Here is an 18620-nt window from a genome sequence, read left to right on the forward strand (position 1 = left end):
CGTCTTCCCTCTGCAACCGGAGCGAATTTTCCACTATGTATTTGTTCTCAAACTCTGTGGTTTTTTCCAAGGAGAATGAATAATTCAACTGAAATTGTTTTCTCTCACACTTCCAGCTTTTTTGATCAATTTGCTGTTGTTTTCTGGAGCAATCTAAGTCCTCAGTTAGCTGAGATATACGCAACTCCTGTTCAGCGGCATGTTTTCGGGCTTTACTGAGCTCACTATTAACATTCCGATACATTTTTAAAGCTTTTTATAAACAAATGATGTGATGTTTGTATCTATCTGTGGTTCCTTCCTCAGCTCCAAACTATGTCGACTGCCAGACAAATGGAATTCGATATGAAAGCTGTAATGTGACTCGTGACACGCTGACGATATCAGAGGCGTTGCCATGGAGAGGTAACACGTCATACACACGTCACATACACGACGTCATTTCCGTTCCTAATATCGCCGTCTCGCACAAGTTGCGCTGTTGTCGCTACTATCGCTTAGCTGAAATTGTCCTTTGTCATCTTTTTAATTTCACAATGTGTGTAATCGCTATGCTAACGTTAGTTAGTTGTGCGGTTTATTCACGTAACAACGGAGAGCTGAGAAGGCTTTTAGACGCCTGTATTTTCATACACGCCGATGAGTCTTTCCTCCCGGTTTGTATATACCGGGTAAGCCCAACGGTTCTGTAACCCGTCGGTAAAGAATAACGTTGAAGCCAGACAAAGCAGCAGGTGCTGCTGCAGGCGTCTGACACTGTTAGGGACGATAGCTGATACGTTGCACAGTATTCACGGAATTAAATAGTTATTTTCCTGATGACATAATGCGACTGCCTGAGATATTGTCTGCAAATTACCCATTTTAATCATTGCAATGTAAATAGAATTTATTGCCTTAATTCTACGTCTACGGCATTGATTCAACAAGGTGCTGAAAATGTTGGCCCATATTGATGGGACAGCATCTTGCAGTTGATGGAGATTTGTGGGATGCACATCCAGGGCACGAAGCTCCCGTTCCACCACATACCCAAAGATGCTCTATTGGGTTGCGATCTGGTGACTGTGGGGGGAATTTTAGTACAGTGAACTCATTGGCATGTTCAAAAAAACAATTTGAAATGATTCGAGCTTTGTGACATGGTGCATTCTCCTGCTGGAAGTAGCCATCAGAGAATGGGTACATGGTGGCCATAAAGGGATGGACATGGCCAGAAACAAAAAGTCCTAAAGTGTGCCAAGAAAACATCCCCCACACCATTACACCACGAGCCTGCACAGTGCATTGTGGCGCAGGTTTTTTCACAGACAATCGTTAAATAAGAATAAAGGCTCTGGGTCAAATATTTCTTTCTCCGTTTATTTCCTTTCAAGGGAAGAAAGGTCACAGCAGCTACGTGCTCAGTAGAATACCAAGAACCTTCCCCCTTCACATCAGGGCCAGGCGGTTCTTATACCTCAGTTCAGTTACAGGTGGCATGGTTACATATATTTTTGCCATTACACCAACCACAGCCTTGCAGGCTGCGTGAGGCTTGCGAAGCTTTTGTCCCTAGTCTAGAAAAATTGACGACGCACGCAAGAAGGGGTGAAACGGCACGCATGCGTGTGCGTGTCCTTGCGTTTTTCTGAAAAGTCAGAAACTGGCCAATAGCAAAATCATTACAGCTGGGTGACCCGTTACATGCCCTTGCGCGGTGCGTGTTACACATTTTAACTTCATCATAGTAGGATGTGCACCAGGGACGGACTGGGGAAAAAAAATGTGCCAGTGAGTGACTGTCAAATTCGTTCCACTCAATGCACAGCGCGTTCCCCACTCATGGCATTGCACGTATCGTTATTTTGGATGATTACAAAGAATTTACATAATTTACGCATTTCAAATAACATTTGGATGCACCAATTTGCCTTGATGGAGACATGGAATATGACGCTTTCTGGTTATGGAGCTTAAGCGGTAGTTCAAGGAAGGAAGACTCCCTTTATGCCATGCGTTATTCATGGCATTATGCTATCAGCTGAGATTTCCAGCATCTAGGTGTATATAACCAACCAGAGGCAGTGCTGTGTCTCTAAACCAATCATATTGTTGCTGTCAAACCTTTAAAGGGCTTCTCTCCGTTGTTGCTGTCAGGTGTCATTTCAGCGCAAAACCGGATGCGACCCTCCTCCCCCCAAGGCACTTCCAGCCAGCTATCATGCATCATCCTTCGTTTTCATTTTCATCAACTCCCTTCTTCACCACCACGACCAATGTCTGGACTACAGGAGGGGGGAGCACAATCTCTAACAATAAACAATAAAGACAGTGAAATCAGAGGGGAGAATTAGTATGAACATATATTGTGGAAAGGAACATCAGTTGTATTAGTGGTGTTGCATGTTGCTTGTGTGATTGTGTGCAGGGGCGGTTCTGCATTGAATGGCACCCATGGCGAGACCCCCTTTGAGCGCCCCCCACCCTCCAAAAAAAATTCTGCAGTTATATTTTTATTTTTTATTTTAACATGAGTGAGAAAATTACATTAGAAAAACACACTTAACAGAATCCAGTTACTGTTGCAATTAGAACAGGAAACATACATTTTACACATTTGCACAAAATATGTCGTCTAGGCATACCCCCTCCACACACACACACACACACACACACACACAGAAACAAACATGAGGTCTACCTCGTTGCCCTGATTCATTTCATGAAAAAGCCTATGCAGGGTGGTAGACTTACTGGTGGAGCCTGGTTTGGTAAAGCATGCTGTCTTTGAAGTGGATGGTGTCGTTGCTGCAGCTGAACTTCACATAGTCAACAGAGCAGCAGGGTTCAGGATCCGTCTTCATCACCTGCGTGCAAACGTGTGCTCAACAAAAATCCCGACCTTGTGATTCTCTGTTTAACATCGCTTTCACTGTCGTCATGTTTACCTTCTTCTTCTTGTGCTGCTGTGGTGCTCCTGAGGCCTGTTTGGGAGAACTCTGCCACTGCAATGTCCTCCTCCGGTCGTCCCAGTCGGCCACCTGCTCGAGTGGCTGCTGGAAATTCACCTGACTAAGTTTGCATCTGATCGGCTGGCTGGTAAGAGTCACTGGCTGATTGGAGGCAAAGGTCACAGTCACTTCCTTGGAACAACCGGCATGAAGGTGCCCAACCTGGAAGAAAAGAGAGGTTATTTGGGATTTTTTTAAACTCCCACACCTGTATTCCTTCCTCAAATATTTTACCTGTGGTGAAAAGGAGACATGGGATCCAACAGGAGGCCACTCAAACCTCACTACCTGGCTGCTGCTGTGGTTTGTCATTGTGAAATTCTCTTGATAGGAACAATTTACATGGCAGTCGCCAAAATTCAGCACCTCGTAATAACCTGTCAGACAGAAATAGACTTGAGTAAAATTCCTGAGTAAGAAACCAGTTGACATATTAATAAATCCCAAAGCTTACAGCATTTGCCTGTTCAGAATCAATAAAACAACTGCTACACTGGTTGATTATTGAACCTGCTTCACACATGGCTCTTTCCAGTCTAATCACATGATGGGCTTTCTGCCGCCCTGTCTTCTCTTACCTCCATCTCCATTTTCCTGATCTATTTCCTGTAATGACCGCCTGATGTTGTCAAGAGAGACAATTTCCCGGTGAGCTTCTCCGGTCCCATGTAATGTGGGGCCAGTTGTTCAAAACATTTAATCTGGATCAAAATTATCCGCATTTGGAAATCCCCTTTTTTCCTATCCAGGATCAGGTAATCCATCTTACTTTTATGCCGGTTTTTCAAAGCAACATTGGACTGGATCACTCTGATCCAGATACACAGTTTTCAAGATTACCAAATCCGGATTACAGTGCTCTAAATGGGACAACATATCACAATGTGGGCTATGTAAAGAAGAGGTAGAAGTAAGAGCCAACATAGGGTCACTGTAAGTGTTTATTTTCAGCCAAAACACAAAAATAACATAAACATCCACTTCCATTCATAATTTAACTTTAATTACATTTTTAAATATTAAATAATAATTATATAAAATAATTACTTTTATGACCCCTCATCTGCACCACAAAAAAATAAAAAACAAATATACATTAACAAATACATAGTGGATATTTTGAAAACATCTTTAAAAAATAAAATGGCTAAATATCCAATTGTTAACGAAATAAAGAATGTTCAGGGTTCTTCTTCATCTGAGGAGGAGAGACCAGCATTTCCAAGCCCTGCTTTTAGGAGGCGGATCTGAAGTTTCGCTTTGGTTTGCTGCAGTTTGGTCAGCTTGATTTGTTCCTCTGCCAGATATCTGTGCTTCTGCTCTTTCAGTTTAAGAAGTGATTCATAGGCATCATCATTATTATTCGGCAAAGGATGCTTCAAGCCTCTTTTCTGAGCTCCTGTGACTGCTGGCTCTACCAGTGAGGATCCAGGTTGTTCTTCAATAATAGGGCTGAGATCCAGAAGGAATGTTTCCTCTGCATTAGGAAGAACTGGCTCACTTTCCTCTACAATTGTAGGCTCACCATCCCCTACAACACCATGAATCCCATGCAGAGCTTTAGAGTTCTCACCTCCAATAATGTCCAGAACCACATCTGTGTATTCACCTTTCTTAAAGGGTTTGTTGCCTGTTCGGGTGTTTTTTGCCTCAGCAAGGTCCTTCGTTGCTCTGGCCCTCAGATTCTTCCATCTAAATTTCACTTGCTCCAAGGTCCTCTTCTGGCCAGACCCCATTGCATTTACATTCTGGGTGATATCAACCCAAATGTCTTTCTTCCTTTTGTTAGTCACCATTCCACCTGCAACAGAGCTTCCTACTATTGAGGCATAATGGCACTTAACACCCTCCAGCAGTGCATGGGTTTCTGCAACAGTGAAATTAGGTCCTTTTGAGTCCATGGTTTCACCGCTTCTGTTGTAGTGAACATAGTATTTGTAGGCCTTGGGCATGATTGATTTAATTGAACACAAGCCACAGCACGTCAGCCAATCGGTGTGTGGGTATTTGACAGCCATCTTATATTCAGCCTTTCTCAGAGGACTTAGAGAGAGACACTGACATGGCAGGTATTGTCCATCGCTACCACCGTGTTGGTGGAAGAGGATACCGTCAAAGGGTGTATGTTGAGCGTGCACAACCACTGGAGCAATACACCACTGAAAAACTGTATGCTCGCTTTCGCTTTGGGAATGCTGATATTAAGTACATTGCATCCCTTAACTACTTGCGAGTAGAACCACAGGGAGCATGCAACATAATACTTGCGTGTATCGTCCTGCACAACATCGCTACCAGGCGCAATGTCCCTCTCTGTGATGATGTTTGTGATGCACCTGAGCCTGTTGAAGAACCAGAGCAACCTCTGGTGGTCTGTCAGAATCAGGGACTGACTGGCCGTATAGTAAGGGATGCAATTGTTAGACATTATTTTTGACAGGCTCATCTCTGATGATTGTTTCTTTGAAATTAATATACGGTGATGAATGACCGAAAAATGAATATATTATTTTTGTTTATTGAAATCTGTTTGGGGGATTATTTCATGGGGACACGATAATTTTTATTTTATTTTTACTTTACTATACTGAATAGCTTAATTGTTAGCCTATGTCTACTTTATCACTGTTACAACGGTTACACAAGTCAAGTGCAAAATATAAATAAAAGTATATACACTAAATGATACAAATGTAAGTTTTACTACATTTTCTTCCTGAAATCCACCTTGAAATCCTACCCCCTGTTGGGATCCTGTTTTTTTGGATCAAAGTTATCCAAATCCCACTGACAAGTTTTGAACAACACAAACTGAAGGTTTGATCCAGATTAAAACTAGGATTGGATTCCCTGATCTAATCTGATTTCAGATTCCTTCTTTCCCTTTTGAACAACTCATTTTCAAGATTTGATCCAATCCGATAACCAAAATCCGATCAGTTTACCTTTGAACAACTGGCCCATGGTGTTTCCGTACTGGTTGTCCTCTACCTGCAGTGAGAGCTTAGCCTTGACACTCAAAGGCTTGTCAGAGCAGAAGCTGACCTCAAACTCCACCTGCTGGTGAACATTCAGGCTCAGCATGACTCGTTGCACCGGCTGATGCCCTGTGGAAGAGTGAAAGAGTCGTGTGTTCAAAAAGAAATATGGCCAAAGCTGTCTTGTGCAGAGGAGCAGAGCCGACGATGAGTTCAAACCAACATTGACTTGTAGTCCAAAACAACAGTATCACAGTACATCTTTATTTATGAATGAATGAATGAATGAATATTTGTTGATACATTTTCATTGAAATTGTGGAGAAAGAGCCTTTAAAGCTCTTATGTTTGTGTGCAGGAGCTGCAAATATGGAGTTTGCAGCATAGAAGCCTCGTAACTCATAACTGAATTAATCAAGCCCACAATGGAATGCTTTAAATTAAAAAGTGATTTTTTTTGTTTTATGCAATAAAAGCTATTAGGAGTCATAAATAAACTTAGCTTAACCTATCTTTAAAAAACACAATTTATTGATTTACCCCTTTATCTGTGTCGTGAGTTGTCCAGACGTGGGGGCTCCATAACAAATTCCACGGGGAAAATTACAAGCTACTGATTGTTTAAGTGAAGTCTTACAGCTCCAGTTTGTACCTGAGTCATTGGAGGCCTCGATCTGCGTGGAGTGGATGGAGCTGCTTGTGTTGCCAGGTGCCGCTTTGAGGGTGAACACTCCATGTTAATCCAACATATCAACAACCCACAAAGCACCTTTTTGTGCAGCATTGTGTTTTGGGTATTTTGTTAGAGTGGATGTGAGTTACTATGTGAAAAATGCATCTTCTAGATCTATAATAAACACAAGGATAAATAGGTCCCTTCCTACCTTAGCAGGAACATTGCCGTCATTTAGCAGCACCAGAGGCCGTGTTTTGCGACGCCCTACCAACACACGTCTGAACTGAAGCATTTGGCGTCCTCTGCTGTTCCTCAGAGCGGGACGCACCACACATACACTGGGCAGACTGCCCTCGCCCCTGAGGTTGAACTCCAGCACCTTATTCTTGAATGTGGGTGTCATTCTGGATGAGACAGAGAGAAGAGGAGATGCACAGCGGTCAGCAAGGAAAATAAAGTGCTGATGCTGTTCTGTTACTACACTTGGTAGTAGAAATAAATGGGACCAATCAACGTCAAAGAGAGCAGTGCTTACTCAGTCACCAACTCGTACCTGCTGGTTACCTCCATTGTGGCCTCAAACACAGCGTTGTAGCACAACATCGTCTGGGGTGTGAAGGTGACCACAGCGAATAAGTGTGACTGCCTGGGGATGCTCAGCGTTGCAGCAGACAAATTAAAAACATCCGCAATTTGAGAAGTCTGTAAGAAATCGCAGGATCAGCTGCGTGTAGCACGATAGGAAATGGTCCTGTACGCATTCATCCGTGTACCCTTTACATGCCTTACCTTAGAGCCAATGTACTTAATTGCCAAGCTGAGCACACAGGGCACCTTGCTGTTGTTGGTTATTTTGAAGGGGGCCTGGGCTGTTTGCCCCACCAGGACTTTGTTGAAAATGAACGTGTTCTTGTCCCGGATGTAAATGCGTTCAGCATTGCAAAACTGCTCAGAGGAGAGCCGACTGCTGTCGTGGCACAAATGGTGTTCCTCAAAGATGGTTGACATGTCTAATGCTTTAGGTAATAATTTGATCTGATTAGATGTTTGTGTGAAATTGCAGTAATAGGCTTTTGAAGCCCCCAATGATGGCCAAAAATGTTTTTGTGACAATAAATTCTTTTGAGTTCATCCTTGTGTCTGAGTAGATGTTTGTTCCAAATGTGGAGCCAAGTGAAAAGCATTAAAGCAAGAGGTTCGGGAGTCAGACACAACTAGTCCGGTTTGTTGATCACGTCGGACAAGATCACAATGCTCTCACCTGGCTTGCAGACTTCAGCCAGCAGTCTTTACGGAATGCCGTCCGGCCGGTCTGAAGGATCACGCTCACTGACGTCAATGAGCAAACACTGGTTCCAGTCTCCCAGCTGCTCAGCCACACAGTCCACTGTCACCACCTGCTGAGCGCCTGGCTGCAAGCTCCCACTGCACGGAGAAAACCCCCACCGTGATGCAATTCTGGAGAGAAAAGGGGGGGGGGGATTAGACGAGAATACCGTTGTGCAAATTAAAATGTAGGTATTACACACCGTGGACAAAGAACTCTCCTGGTATTTTAATATGGATTTTAAGGGCAGGTTTCTATGTTTTGAATTTGGTTATTTTTCTTTCTATTAAAGGGTGTGTTGTTGTGTTTTGCCAGCCTCATGCTTCTCAGCCTCGTTGGCACTGGCAGTCTCACCTGTGTCATACCCATGTCCTTCAGGTTGGACTCACGTCTTACTTTGCTACTGGCACCAGCAGATCTCTCTGAATGGGTCTCTGGAGGCATCTTCCTAGCAGGTCCCCTGAGACCAGTGCCCAGAGATACAAATATTCATTTAGGTTGAACATCTTTAAGCAAAGTGAGTTTTCAGAAGAAATATCACTGTTATAACTTCTTCAGCTTGACATCACTTCAAGTAGCAGTTGAGACCTTGATTGTGAAGTAGGTTTATTCATTTTCAGATTTAAATCTTCAATGTGTCCATTGACATGAGAGACATGTTATTGAACACAATCCCATTAGTTTGTATTGCAGGGCATTGTTTTTGCCGATACCGTTTACTATGAAGCTACCTCCATCACGCTATATACGGTAACTGTTGTTCACATGAATCAGGAACATTTTAATATGGAATTTTGTGACTTGTGGCAGCAAAGATGGTTCAACATGTGCAACTTCAAAACTTGTGTTTTAGCATTTTCTAATTTTTTAATGAATGAGTATCATCCCTTGTGCTTAAGTATATGTGTGTGTTCTGTTCTCCTACCCTGCCTTCCCCGGTGGCGCAGGGTTAGGGGCCATGCGGCTGATGATGAAACGTGTCTCAAAGTCTCCATTGTTCTGGATGGTGAAGCTCTGGCTTTTCTTGAAGCCATAGACCAGTGGGCCAAAGTTGAGGTCACATGCAAGTATGATCTTGTACCTGATCAGCAATTCATCAATGGTCAAAAAAAGATACACAGATTCACAATCTGAATTGGAATAGATTGTACTACTGTTCCTTAAATACTAATGCACATTACAGAAAAGAGATGAGTATGAATTTAAGTCTTTACCTGGAGAAGACCGACTTGACTGAAACCTCAATTGCTATAGTGGCTATGAGTTCTCCACCATTCCCAATGCTGGGTTCAATCACCTGCGAGAGAAGAAACCCACAATTTAACTTGAGTGTGCCATAAAATGAACAAATAATGAACACGTAGCTGAACCTCCACTGCAAGCATTAAGGCCGTTGTAGGCAGCGCAGGACAGGTTGCTCTCTAATGAGGATTTCTCTGTTGGGTCTGCATAGTATTTGCACCGCTGTGGGCTTCTCGTGGGGCATTAGAGTCCCACTCTGGGGAGACACCGTGAAAATGGCCTCCAGGTTTGGCAGGCTTGCAAAAGGTTCACATTGCAGCGAACCGACCCAAAGAGAAGAATGCAAGTGAAACAACTTTGTTTTTTTCTCTGTAGTTCACTTGCAGTAAGGTGAAACCCAAACTAATACATTGAAAGTAAAGAAGTAGAATTTCAAACTCACTTATAGGCTATTTCATATTTCCCTAGGTTCTTCATCCTGAGAGACAGTTTGGCCTCTTCAAAACTTTAATGGTTCCAAAGTTCACACAGCCATCTGCCACATGAACATCATTCAACTATCAGTGAATCCCGATAGTAAACACTGACACCTCACAGATTTTGGATTAAAATATTAGTCTGAAATAAATGTGCCACAATAAATTAGGGACCTTATGACGAAGGACATGTTTGTAAATTTGACCAGTTCTTACTTGGTGTGATCTCCAAATCAATGACATAGGCTTCAGCTGTGACCTGTATTTTTTCTTTTTGCACGATGCCTAGAATCATCCCCACATCAGATACCTGAACCAAAACACACAGGACATGCTGTATACTGTACATACAAAGTGGTATGTGAAATATCCAGTTTGACACCTATTTCTGAAACTCCATCTGCATAGATTCTGTATGCTACATGTATTATTCATTTCTGCATGTGTACTTGGTATAGTTTTACTTCACCTCCAGATATAAGATCTTCTTAACGTGGAGTGGCCTCTTGGCCCTGAAGTGTAAGCTCAGTTGGTAAGAGGAGTTGGGTAAAACAATGCCCTGATCCTGTGGCACACTCATCACCTAAATCCTCCACGCCCCGCAGTCTCCAAGACACCGGCAGAGCAGTCTTGTTATGCGGCGTCACTCTGCTGCTCTCCCGCCTACAGAAGAGGAAGGAAGAAGGTAAGACCGAATCACGTATACATTGGAATTTAAAAGGTAATTGCTGTTGTCACTGTAATTGATCCACAGTATTATGACTTCACCGCACTACTTTTTTTCAGAGGGGGCTCACTTAGCGTTTGAGGAAAATCACTTGTCAAGCTGTTGAAGAAGAAATGCTCTAGAATTTACTTTCTCTGAAATGTTATTCCATGTTTTTGGTACCTATTCAGCAATGTCCTTTGAAAGTGACAATGGTTTCTTTCCAGCTCCAGCTCCGGCCGAACGCCCCGGCGGGAAAGTTTGACGTTGACAAGCTCTGGATTGTCCTTGACATGGCACACAATGCTGTCCGTCATTTGTCCCAGTTTTGTTGGGTACGCCCACACTGTCAACTCCTAGCAGGACAGATATTTACATTTACTAATGCATGTTGTAATATTATAAGCATCCAAATAATGGACAACAAATATATTCAAAATGTTGTATTTCCCATGATGATGTTAGATCTGTATGATACCTGTTTCTGGTCGGGTTTGAGGGTCATAGTCGGCGGGTCCAGCAGGTACGTGGTGGCCTGGCTATCATGCTGGAAATAGAACTGGACCTCAGCCTCCAGGCCTGAAATGTTATGAATCACTAGTCGCTCTGTGTTGACTGGACGTCTCCTTTCTTTGTATCTACACAAACAAACACGAGTGTATGAATTTAAATGCAAAGACTGATACTTACACACTTCCCAGCTATCGCTCTGCCTCTCACCTGTCTCTGGTCTCGCCACTGAGCAATGGTCCAAACTCAGTATCCAGGTTTGATCACGTATGTATTCTGGAGCCCGTCTTCCATTTGTGGGACCTTCTTACTATAGGCAAAGAGAGTCCTGGGAAAAGCATATACCATAAATCCTCAAATAAAGAACAGGATTCAATTAGAGGCCAGTCTTCAGATAGTAGCCGGGGGCGTGGTCGATACGGACAAATAAAGGCCGGGGGTAAAAAAAGAAAAAAAAGTCAAAGTAATATTTCATAAATACATGTTCTCCTTATGTTTAATGTTATTGGCTAATTTCATGGACTGTTGGCAATAAAAAAAAAAGACATTTTACCACGTAGGCCTACTAGGCAAATTTGTTATTGTTTCCAAGCGGGACAGCCATGCGCCGCTGGTAGGGATGCGCTGGCGCTCCGGCAGCGGGGGGGAGGAGAACCGCACGCAAGTAGCCCAGGATGAGGAGAACAACGAGGAGGAGCTGCTTAATAATGAACTTGTTGTTCTTGATGATGAGGATGGGGAAGAGGAGGTTGAGGGGGACGCCGAATAGCTGTACAAATGTTGCCTCATTACTGGTGAGCTTCGGATGTAGACCTAAGTATTATGTTTAGATGTAGACCTATTTTGCAAGGTCCATTTAGTTGGGAGTTTGTTTGCTCCATTTGACCGTAGCTTAATGGCTATGCCCATTTCCGATGTTGCTGATGAATTTGGTAGTTGCGTAATATGACAGGCCTAGTCTAAGTCCAGGCCATTTGGTTTCATTTTGGTTGTCTCCTGTTCGTTCTGTGATTGCTGTCCTTTCACAGGACCAGATATTTATTGTTACGTTGACACTGCAAATAAAGCGCTATACGCGATAAACTTTTTTTTTGGCCGAGTGAAATTTTTGACTTGCTTGATTGGAAAATATCTGCAATTAAGGATGTATCTTAAGACTGACATGCACTATGGTTTATTACTGAATCATTTCTAAATGGTTAGTGAGAAAGTTGATTAGCTATAGGTCAACCGGTTTCATACGGTAGCCTATCGGTAAATGGTTGCAGGAAGTGCTGAACGCATATGCAATGAATGATATTGTAACTGAGACACCGTCATCAACACCAGATGTCATCACTCCGCCCACTCGTTCTCAATCCCCTGAATTCTAATCACCATCACCTGTTCTCACCACCTGCACGTCATCATCCCGCATCACCCTATCCCTTCATAAACCACACACCTTCACTCTGCCAGTTGTCTGGTCTCGTCGTAGTAACGCCGATAAATACCCACCGGACTCCGAACGGACTACTCGCCGGCAACTCGATCACTGAGCTTCCTGTTTTGAAATAAAACCTCTGGTACATCACCTGTTCGTCTCCTTCTGCTTTGTGACAGATATTAGCCTACTGCAATTTTGCCCATTATTTTATTTAAATAATACAATTCTATAACAGAAGATACCGGTAAGTAAGAAATAAAGGTCTGCCCCTAATACAAGCCTGCCCCAAATTCAGGCCGGTGCGCTGTGCAGCCTATGTAAATAAAAGCCCTGGCCACTATTTGAGGATTTACGGTACAGTAACTTTAGAGTTCAACTAAAATCCCATTTAGTAAAACCTTCATAAAGGTAAACGCAAATTGTTAAAAGGTTCTGTGCACTCCTGCAGCTTCTTCCCAATGAGGACGGGTCCACGTCCCTACGATATACGTCTGATATATATATATATATATAATCTGTTTTGATGTATATGAGAATGCTGAATAAAACGTTTACATCATGAGAAATGACATTTATTTGAACGTGTGTGAGTTTGCTGGTTATAGGAGGACCTACCCCACAAAAGCAGCATTATAATCTTTTCTCATTATCTCAAGTCAAATGCGTTCAATTTGAATCCTTGTGAATTTTTGAAGCTAACAAACTTAAACATTTTTCTCAGAATTTTGTTTGATCATTTAATGATCAGAGGGAGAAGTGTGACAGGAAAAATCAACATTTTTATAGTCTCATGAATAGTACTAGGATTTGATATTTTTTTGTTTGTTACTTTATATGCTTTGTCTGATACCGGAACTCAATTCTTACAGCAGGATGCTGCAGCTCTCTTTGAGGGTTGACACGTATTGCTAGCACAGTTTCAAAATCCTGACTCCAACCTCTGCTTTCACCCATAAATGGGATCACAAGAGGCCACCTCACAGTTGGACTCCTTTCAAAGGTTGTCTCCGTTTCTTCCTCTGCTATCTTACTGTGTAGCAGGAGTGTGTTTCTGTTAATTAGACAACTCAACTGCTTCAGTTGTTGTCAGACTGCCTGCACCCTGCACAACTGTTGTACCTTATTTGCAAAGAATAAAGTTTTAAAAGTCAATTCTGTTCTCTTTTCATCTCAGCATTTTATGCACTCACACTAAATAGGTAATTTTTTCCACCACGTTTATTTAAGTACTAGACCTGGACCTTGAGTCTGAAATAAAGAGTTGATTGATTGATTGTTAATCAATGTTGACTGACATGTAGTCTTTGCAGATGGAGGGGTAGGTGCCAATTCCTCTGCAGAGGAGCTGGTAGCTTCTCAGAGTCCCCAAAAGCTCAAAGTTGAAGGTCTGCTCAAACGTCCCTGGGAATTCTGAGTAGAACCAGATCCTCAGAACCACCTCGCCATTAGCTGGTACAACCCAGCGAAATGTTGTCAGACTGCACAAAAACACACACACAAACTTAGTACAAACAACAACAACATAGAACAGAATAAAACACTATTGTGGTGTCTGTGTGGGTTTTTCCTTGCCTCTGGCTACGTTTCAGCTTTACGTTGTCTTTGTGTTGGTCCTGTTCAGCGCAGTCAGGTGTGGAGGAGAGGGGTAACCGAGGGGAGGAAGACAGGTCAGAGCCCTTTGCCTTTGTCTTGTCTGAAGTTTGTCTCTTGCTCTTCTGACTCTCTCTGGTCTTTTTATCCTTGTTTTTTGTCAAGCTGGCCTTGATGCGACCTTCAAAGCCTGCCCCTTCCTTTAGTGTGCACACAAACACCAGTTTCAATCTTAAATGCTGACCTAGGTTTTTGCAGTTATTTTGCAGTACTATAAAATCTCCAAACTACGAACACATTTTCTGGAACGACTGACACAATTTTGCAGTGTTAAAGCATATATTGACGTTTAAACTATACCATCACCTTTACAACTGATGCGCGCATATCTTCCACCCAATCTTTATTCTCCTCGTCCTGTTCGTCCAGCCCAAAGGGAACCAGGAAGGTGAAACAGCTACAGGTGAGTTGAACGTTTGATTGCTCCCTGTTTTCAGGAAAAGGAACCACAGAGAACGTTGTGGGTGGTGGGACGGGTGGGCCGCTGGGTCCCAAACCCAAATCATCCAACACCTACCCCGATCACAGGAGAGAAGGAAACATATTATTCCCTAGTGACAAACTGATACAAAAAGAAAGAAACGATCGACAACATTTATGGAAGAAGTACAGAGTAATTCATGATTACTACAACAGAAAAGAGAAAAGCCAGCTATACCTCGGCCAGTGGAGCCAGTGTGCTGCCTTTTAGCAGCTCCGCAGCACTCGGACAGTCTTTCCCTGTTACGTTCAGGGCAACGTGAGGGATAATGTCCTGTGGAAGCACCACGTCCGCTGCAGCTGGCACTGACATCTGACTAGGCAACGGAGACGAGCCGTGTTTCTTGTTCTTCTTGCCAACAGCCGTCTGTGCACACAGGCCATGATGTATCCAATTGATGTGTTGGATTCTCGTACCGCATTACTGCAATTTAACTACTTTGACCGGGAACAAATATGGGGAGGGATAACAATGTCTAAAACAGGATTATTCTACAGGAGTAACGCTGCGTTACTGAAAAGCCATGTTGCAATGTTGTGAACATGCGATAGGTCAGAATGCATCTCTCCGTCCATCCCATTAATGTCTGTAAACCGCTGTATGTTATCCTGTGGGAGTCTGGTGTCACAGTGAAGGGATGGCTCTGCGCTGTTGCAGACTTACCAAGAATAAGTGTTCTGCTCCCTGCGGATGCTACAAGGATTTCAAGAACTGATCAGAACGGTTAAAAGAAGAGTTTTCCAATGTTACGGCAGCCGTTTAGGAGAGAGTAAAGGAGAATACCATCTTTGTCGTAATTTTAACTTAATTAGAGAAAACCTCATTTAGAGAATGCATGACTGACGGTCATCCACCTAACCTGTTTCTCTGTTGGGGCATCCTCAGGCACTGGAGGCGCCTCGTCACCAGGCAACGGGACCAGCAACAAGCCCCGGGCTCGGTCCCAGTGCTGCAAGATGTGATCCACCTGTTGCTGGGTCTGCTCATACACAGCGAACTGACACTGCAGCTCATCCACAATGGACTGGATTGGCTGGATAGTCCAAACATCAAGGGTAATACAAAGTGGTCATCAGCATTGAACAGCTATTGATTTTTTCCTGGTGTGGGATAAGCAACTCATTTCATTATTATTAGTTAATACTATCACTTAAAAACTGTAAGTGCATACAGCAGTTTGTCTTTCCATTGTTACATGCGAAAGTGAATGCAATTCCTATTTTATGATATCAATTATAGGTTGTAAGCATCTTACTCGAGATGTTGTCATAGGACACTGAATGGTTGTTTATATTTCTAGTATTCAGAGCAACGTTTGATAGTAAGAACAATTTTAGCTTTTAAGAGCTGCAAGAGTGCAAATACAAAGGGAAAGAAGTCTACTTTTTGAGTAATACAAAATGCATTTGTCTCCATTTTTGCTGGAATTTTTGTGTCCTTATCTGAAAAAAGAATTTGACATGACGATGGAGCGACTTGCTGTGCGGGGGTGTCATGACCTTCGCTTCTTAATGAACTCACCATCTCTCCCTCCAGCTTGTCTGCAGGCACAGAAGATTCTGCTTGTAATCGCTTGGCTTCTTTCCTCCGATGCGCTGTATTAGCAAAGCGGAATTGATAATAGCACATACACAATAATCTTTGGCTATATGTAGTACATTTTTACATTATGAATGACATTAATTCCTTAGCCTAATGTGTGAGTTTGCATTTATTTATATATTTCTTCAAGACCTGAAACTGTTAATGCTTAACACTTTAAGAACCTTATGGATCAAAAATATAATAAAATTATGAGTTGTGTAAGTAAATTGTGAGTGCAACCCTCAACCATCATGGTAAAACAAGTGGTCTTTTGTATATGCTGAAGGTTTCTGCATCCTGCACTGAATCATGTAGAGATTCCTTACATCTGCTGGCACCTTTGTTTAATGGAAGCTGCTCTCTTTCAACCACTCATATTTTTTTGGAGTTGTTAGAGCCAGACGTCGGCACAACATTGACTGCAGCTGTTGTCTGGAAAAAAAAGAAATCAAATCTATTTTGAAATCAGTGATGCATGTGTGAACGTGGTGCTCCTTCCCAGCACCAGATAGGCGATTCTTCACCAATAGCTCTTTCCTTTTCTTTAACACCTTTTCTACTCTTAGCCTCTTCATCTCTGCAGTTTCTATACTCTTGAGACCCATTATACATCAATCAGTTCTGATTGCAAAGTCTGGGATCGAATTTCTCTAATTGTTTCTGTAGATGGGCCCATAGCAAGATTCTTCTTAAAGTTTTGACTGACTATTACACTCACACTTCTACAGCTGCCTTGGCTGTTAGATTGTGACTCCTGGTTCTCAGTCCAACGGTATCCAATAATATAACGTACTGTACTCTATGAACAATGATCGACAGTTTCACATACACTTGTAACACTTGAGGCTTCTTAACTCCTACAAGTACAATATAGTACTCAATATAGTATGGCCTAAATCTCTAGAGAAAGTTGCATAAAATATTGTTTTCCCTGGACTTCTGTCATTTGTTAGCGTCAGCAGATAAAGTAGTTTTGGTTATAAAAGGATTCACAGCTGGTCTATGATGTGCTACAGTACTCATTAATCTGTATGTCCCCTTATTTTCCAGTTGTGATGCTCTGTAGTTCATAATGTACCTACACAATGTAATATTTGAAAGTCAACAGTTAATTATAAAATACCTACAAAATAATTCCACGTTATTCCCTCGTTCCATGTTTTGTTGCCTCTCAAACACAGTACAAGCATCAGTACCTACTGTAGGGGTATGCAGTGGTAACGTAAATTGGAAAGTTATGCTATGTGTTGTAGGACATCAGTAATATAACAGTATATCCACAGACCTGCTTCCTCTCCAGTGTGCTCTTCTCCTTTGACACTTCTTTAAGAGTCATTTTTCCTCCCTTTTTGTTGTTCTTCAATTCTTCTTCCTTCAACCTTGTCATCTCCTCCTGAAGCATCTTTTCTTCCTGCCCGAGCTCCCTTTCAAAGAGGCGCACATGCATTCACACGTTTTTATGGTTGTGTAATTTTGGTTCGAAATATTAACAATAATTGGATGAAAGCAGAGTCAACTAATTTGGTTAACTTTTGTGAACAAAAACAAAATAAATCATCTTTAGAGGAGATTTTAATTAAATGCAGTCATGCACTCAACATTAGACATATATCTGTACTCTCCTGTATACTCTTAATGTATAGTTTATTTCTACTGACAGTGGGGCAAAAAAGTATTTAGTCAGCCACCAATTGTGCAAGTTCTCCCACTTAAAAAGATGACAGATGCCTGTCATTTTCATCATAAGTAAACCTCAACTATGAGAGACAAAATGTGGAGAAAAAATCCAGAAGATCATATTGTCTGATTTTTTAAGAATTTATTTGCAAATTATGGTGGAAAATAAGTATTTGGTCACCTACAAACAAGCAAGATTTCTGGCTCTCACAGACCTGTAACTTCTTCTTTAAGAGGCTCCTCTGTCCTCCACTCGTTACCTGTATTAATGGCACCAGTTTTAACTCGTTATCAGTATAAAAGACACCTGTCCACAACCTTAAACAGTCACACTCCAAACTCAACTATGGCCAAGACCAAAGAGCTGTCGAAGGACACCAGAAACAAAGTTGTAGATCTGCACTGGGCTGGGAAGACTGAATCTCTAATCAGTAAGCAGTTAGGTGTGAAGAAATCAACAGTGGGAGCAATTATTAGAAAATGGAAGACCTACAAGACCACTGATAATCTCCCTCGATCTGGGGCTCCACGCAAGATCTCACCCCGTGGGGTCAAAATGATTGCAAGAATCCCAGAACCACACGGGAGGACCTAGTGAATGACCTGCTGAGAGCTGGGACCAAAGTAACAAAGCCTACCATCAGTAACACACTACGCCACCAGGGACTCAAATCCTGCAGTGCCAGACGTGTCCCCCTGCTTAAACCAGTCCATCTCCAGGCCCGTCTGAAGTTTGCTAGAGAACATTTGGATGATCCAGAGGAGGATTGGGAGAATGTCCTATGGTCAGATGAAACCAAAGTAGAACTTTTTGGTAAAAACGCAACTCGTCGTGTTTGGAGGAAGAAGAATGCGGAGTTGCATCCAAAGAACACCATACCTACTGTGAAGCAT

At 42.4% G+C, this 18620-nt stretch overlaps 2 protein-coding genes across 3 annotated transcripts in view; both read right to left on the reverse strand.

The window, feature by feature from the left end:
* Positions 1 to 1678: 1678 nt before the first annotated feature.
* Positions 1679 to 7349, reverse strand: LOC119209731 (hydrocephalus-inducing protein-like). Of its 2 annotated transcripts, none has more exons than XM_037459251.2 (8): positions 7201 to 7349; positions 6856 to 7051; positions 6624 to 6686; positions 5939 to 6100; positions 3228 to 3370; positions 2931 to 3155; positions 2737 to 2849; positions 1679 to 2291 (listed from the first exon to the last, which is right to left on the reverse strand). In XM_037459251.2, exons 4-8 carry the CDS (start codon positions 6075 to 6077, stop codon positions 2231 to 2233), a joined length of 681 nt encoding a protein of 226 aa, XP_037315148.2. In that variant the 5' UTR covers positions 6078 to 6100; positions 6624 to 6686; positions 6856 to 7051; positions 7201 to 7349; the 3' UTR covers positions 1679 to 2230. The 2 variants fall into 2 exon arrangements, with proteins under 2 accessions (XP_037315148.2, XP_062413917.1); XM_062557933.1 differs by lacking the exon at positions 1679 to 2291 and adding an exon at positions 2603 to 2630.
* A 1567-nt stretch (positions 7350 to 8916) lies between these two features.
* Positions 8917 to 18620, reverse strand: part of LOC119209839 (hydrocephalus-inducing protein-like) — a 33207-nt gene continuing 23503 nt past the window's right edge. Inside the window, 18 exon segments of the mRNA XM_062557884.1 lie at positions 8917 to 9055; positions 9189 to 9271; positions 9659 to 9751; positions 9909 to 10002; positions 10162 to 10355; positions 10582 to 10754; positions 10877 to 11036; positions 11119 to 11157; positions 11159 to 11236; positions 13630 to 13812; positions 13907 to 14124; positions 14291 to 14497; positions 14643 to 14831; positions 15129 to 15158; positions 15325 to 15498; positions 15987 to 16060; positions 16376 to 16421; positions 17335 to 17473. Of these exon segments, the coding sequence (XP_062413868.1) occupies positions 10181 to 10355; positions 10582 to 10754; positions 10877 to 11036; positions 11119 to 11157; positions 11159 to 11236; positions 13630 to 13812; positions 13907 to 14124; positions 14291 to 14497; positions 14643 to 14831; positions 15129 to 15158; positions 15325 to 15498; positions 15987 to 16060; positions 16376 to 16421; positions 17335 to 17473 (1885 nt within the window). The 3' untranslated portion in view covers positions 8917 to 9055; positions 9189 to 9271; positions 9659 to 9751; positions 9909 to 10002; positions 10162 to 10180.

This window comes from Pungitius pungitius, chromosome 15 (assembly GCF_949316345.1).
Source record: "Pungitius pungitius chromosome 15, fPunPun2.1, whole genome shotgun sequence".
NCBI classification, from domain to species: domain Eukaryota; kingdom Metazoa; phylum Chordata; class Actinopteri; order Perciformes; family Gasterosteidae; genus Pungitius; species Pungitius pungitius.

Excerpts from the sequence above, each read along its gene's own strand:
- LOC119209731 (XM_037459251.2), bottom strand. The coding sequence starts at position 6,077 with ATGCTGAGCCTGAATGTTCACCAGCAGGTGGAGTTTGAGGTCAGCTTC. Across the intron at positions 3,156-3,227 it reads ATGTCTCCTTTTCACCACAG|GTTGGGCACCTTCATGCCGG; the intron begins GTAAAATATTTG and ends CTTTTCTTCCAG. Across the intron at positions 2,850-2,930 it reads AGCAGCACAAGAAGAAGAAG|GTGATGAAGACGGATCCTGA; the intron begins GTAAACATGACG and ends GTTTGCACGCAG.